The sequence below is a fragment of the Cebus imitator genome, unplaced genomic scaffold, assembly GCF_001604975.1.
Source record: "Cebus imitator isolate Cc_AM_T3 unplaced genomic scaffold, Cebus_imitator-1.0 Scaffold53, whole genome shotgun sequence".
NCBI classification, from domain to species: Eukaryota; Metazoa; Chordata; class Mammalia; order Primates; family Cebidae; genus Cebus; species Cebus imitator.
In genome coordinates this window covers 665,153-669,115 of record NW_016107368.1, presented here as the reverse complement: position 1 = coordinate 669,115, position 3,963 = coordinate 665,153, and the positions used below count along the sequence as shown (strand labels likewise).

Genomic DNA, 3,963 nt, shown 5'->3' with positions numbered 1-3,963 from the left:
TTTTTTGTTTTTTTTAAAAAAAGACGACTTTCACCTTTCACTATGTTGCTCTTGAACCAGGACCAGGAATGAAAGTTACTGGGAGATAACTTCGAAGGATTTTGCAACAAATTCGAGCTGTCCGACTCTGAGAATGGTCAGTTTACCAATGGTTCATTTGCTATTGTTGGAAACAAGCAGGCAAATACTGATTGACCATCTTTTAGACTTGTGGAAGCCAGTCTGATACTGAGAGGGTAGTTGGATTATAAATGACTTGTCGGGTTCCTAGAGTCTTGTAACTACAGCTGATTTCTTTTCTCTTCCTTGACTTGTCCCACAAACAAACTCACCTATCTGAAAGCACCTAGGACATTTGCTTATGATTCAGGGTTAGAGCAGTGTGGCAGACCTCAACCTTGAAAAGGCTTAAGTTTTCAATACAACAATAATTTAATTTTGTGAGGCTGTCAGCAGATTTTTCCCCTGATCCATTTTAGCAGTCATTTTTTCTTATCTTTAAACTGCAACTGAGGAAATACTGTTTACCTAATTATTGAATCAGATTAGCCTGTTACTCCACCACTGACTGTAATATCCAGGAATATTTTGTGGGAGTGCGGGCCAATGACTTTTACCTCATTATATTAAAAAAAAAAGTAATATGTGTCTTGGCTGTTCTCAGTTCTCCTTTAATTATTCATTTAGATTTCAGTTATCCTTCAGTTCAGCTGAAGCTTACTTTGTGGATGTTGTCAACTTGTATAATGCATATGATTAAAAGTTTTCATTTGTTTCACTTCCTTGGTAAATATTTTCTGCTTATTTTATTCAAAAACTTTTTGAAGAATATTTTCTATTAACCTATTTAGGCTTTGCTTTTATCCCTAGTCTCATTAGGGGATGATTATTATTATTATTATTATTTTGAGATTTCCATAGTCCCAAAGTCTGGTCTGTCACATCTTCACTCCTAGAGCCTTGGAAAGTAGGAGCTTTGGTTACATGATTTAAAATGTTTAAATTCACAGATTTTACTAAAGTGAAACCTGTACCTTTCAAAGTACTACTCAGAGCATCACGGTTTTTGAAATGCGAACTAGAACAGAAAATATTCATCAGAAATTATCTTGAATGGTTGAGTCGTTTAATACACTGCTATGTATCAGTTATGTACAAGCCCTGTATTGTGTACATTAGGGAATGTGAGGATGAGATCAGAAATACATTTAAGGATCTCATAGTGTGGATGATACTCTAACTTAACGAACATAATTTTAGCAAGGAGGCATTCAAGTTGTTTTAAAGGATTTCCATTTGAGTCTCTTTATACCTTCTCCTTGGAAGATCTCATTGATTTTCGTATAACCTTAACTGATCAGTTCACACATCTGCATTGCCAACCTTGACTTTGTTCTGCATCCAGTCGCACATCTTAAATTGTGTGGATGACACCCATCAATTCCAACAAAGCACATTCCTTCTCCTAAGGGGAATTAGTTATGACATCCCAATTTCTGATAATGGTATTATCCTTCACTGATCAGTCCCCCCACCCTTTTTTTTTTGAAGACAGAGTCTTGCTCTGTTGCTCAGGCTGGAGTGCAATGGCACCACCTCGGCTTACCGCAACCTCTGCCTCCCAGATTCAGGCGATTCTCCTGCCTCAGCCTCCTGAGTAGCTGGGACTACAGGCACACACCACCACTTCCTGCTAATTTTTTGTATTTTTAGTAGAGACTGGGTTTCATCTTGTTAGCCAGGATGGTCTCAATCTCCTGACCTCTTGATCCGCCTGCCTCGGCCTCCCAAAGTGCTGGGGTTACAGGCGTGAGCACCTCGCCTGGCCGATCAGTCACTGTTAAACCTCCTGAATGATCTCTGATTCTTCCTCCTTTCATCCCCCTGTACCTACCAGTTGTTAAGCTCTGTTGCTTCTTTATTCGTAGTGTTTCTCATATCTTTCTGTTTCCATGACTTCCCTCATTTATGCCTGCACTACCACAGTGTCCTTTTACTTGTTTTTACCATCTCAGTGCAAGTCCATTTCTACATTAATTTTCCTAAAGAACCCTTTATACAGCTGCTCTTGTTTCTTTAGTGAATTTGTTTTGCCCAAAGGCCCAAGTTGATAGTCAGCTTCAGATTTGAGATTCTTTATCTTCTTCTTTTTCTTTTTCTTTCTTTTTTTTTTTTGAGAGGAAGTTTTGTTCTTGTTGCCCAGACTGGAGAGCAATGGTGCAATCTTGGCTCACTGCATCTTCCGCCTCCTGGGTTCAAGCAATTCTCCTGCCTCAGTCTCCTGAGTAGCTGGGATTACAGGCACCTGCCACTACGCCTGGCTAAAAATACAAAATTTTTGTTAGAGATAGAGCTCCACCAAGTTGGCCAGGCTGGTCTGGAACTCCTAACCTCAAGTGATCCACCCGCCTCCACCTCCCAACGTGTTGGGATTATAGGTGTGATTCTTTATTTTCTACACAAGCATCCTTTTCACTGGCTTTCTCAGGTTAGAGTGATAACAGGATTTTTTCCAAACTCCAATAAATCTTATTGTCTCTGTCTACTCATTTGTACATATGAATTTTAGCTTTGTGTATGTGTATTCTGTTTGACTACTTTGAGGTTCTGTCATTTGCTAGGCAGGCATGGTGTTGAGTTTGGTAATACCGCGGTAAGCTACACAGACCTCTGTCCTTTTGGAAATGTTAGCCTAATGGGAAAAATAGTTATCAAATAATCACACAGTTAGTTTGTAAATGGTGATTAGTATTACGAATGAAATATATAGGGTGGTGTTCAAACATGTCATAGAGGAAACTGATCTAATTTGAAAGGCAATGAAAAGAACTAGGGAAGGTTTCCCTGAAGAAGTGACACTGAGCTGAGAGTTTAAGGATGAGTAAAAACTAACTAGAAAAAGTGACAGAGGAAGAGCATACAAGGCAAAGGGAACTGCTTTTGCAGAGGTCTTTAATAATACGCTATCTTGTCGTCTTAGAGAGTAAATTCATTGAGAAGCAACACTTCGTCTTGCAAATACTAGGTACTCAGTAAATGTTTGATTGAACGATCTATTTTGGAGGGTTGGACAAACTCTCCAGCTGTCTTTCTAGACTGCAGCATGACTACCCCAAGCCTCTTTGGTTTGCATTTAACATTACAACATCACCCTTTTCAACAAATTCATAAATTTCTCCCATGTTTTCTATACTTTTGAATTATGTCGATTGCATTTTAAAAAATGTTTATTTTGAAATAATTATAGATTCACAGGAAGTTGCAAAGATAGTACAGAGAGATCCCTGTGTATATTTCATCCAGTTTCCCTCATAGGTTACATCTTATATAATTATAATATCAAAACAAGGAAATTGACATTGGTATAAGTATGTAGCTCTGTATCATTTTATTACATACATATATTTGTGTAACCATTACCACCACTGTCAAGATACAGAAATATTCCATCACCACAAAGATCTCCCTCATACTCCCTCTTTATAGTCCCCCCTACCTAGCGTCTCCCCCCAACAGGTATCCCTAACTATTGGCAACCGCTAATCTGTTCTCCATCTTTATAATTTTGTCATTTTCTATAATGTTATATGAATGGAATCATACAGTATGTGACTTTTTGGGATTGGTTTTTGTCACTCAGCATAATACTTTTGAGATCCATTCCATTGTTGCATGTATCAGTAGTTTGTTCCTTTTTATTGCTGAGTACTATTTCATGGCGTGAATGTACCACAACTTGTTTAACCATTCATCTGTTGGGCATTTTGGTTGCTTCCAGTTTTTGGCTATTATAACCTAGTATGAACAATCATGTACAGGTTTGTGAGGACATAACCTTTCATATCTCTGAGCTAAATGTCCAGGAGTACAATTGCTGAATCATATGGTGAATGTATATTTAGTTTTAAAACAAACTGACAGACTTTTCCAGAGTGGCTGTACCATTTTACATTTCTTTTTTTT

General features: G+C 38.0%; 1 protein-coding gene across 7 annotated transcripts in view; it reads left to right on the top strand.

Moving 5' to 3' along the window:
- ARMC8 (armadillo repeat containing 8) overlaps positions 1–3,963 on the top strand; it is an 82,626-nt gene that overhangs the window by 1,158 nt on the left and 77,505 nt on the right. For 3 of the 7 annotated variants that reach the window (XM_017528232.2, XM_017528233.2, XM_017528238.2), the window contains exon 2: positions 61–136. The exons of the other annotated variants lie outside the window; for them this stretch is intronic. In XM_017528232.2, the coding sequence (XP_017383721.2) occupies positions 134–136 (3 nt within the window). In that variant the 5' untranslated portion in view covers positions 61–133. The remainder of the gene's footprint in view (positions 1–60; positions 137–3,963) is intronic. 7 annotated transcript variants of the gene reach the window in all.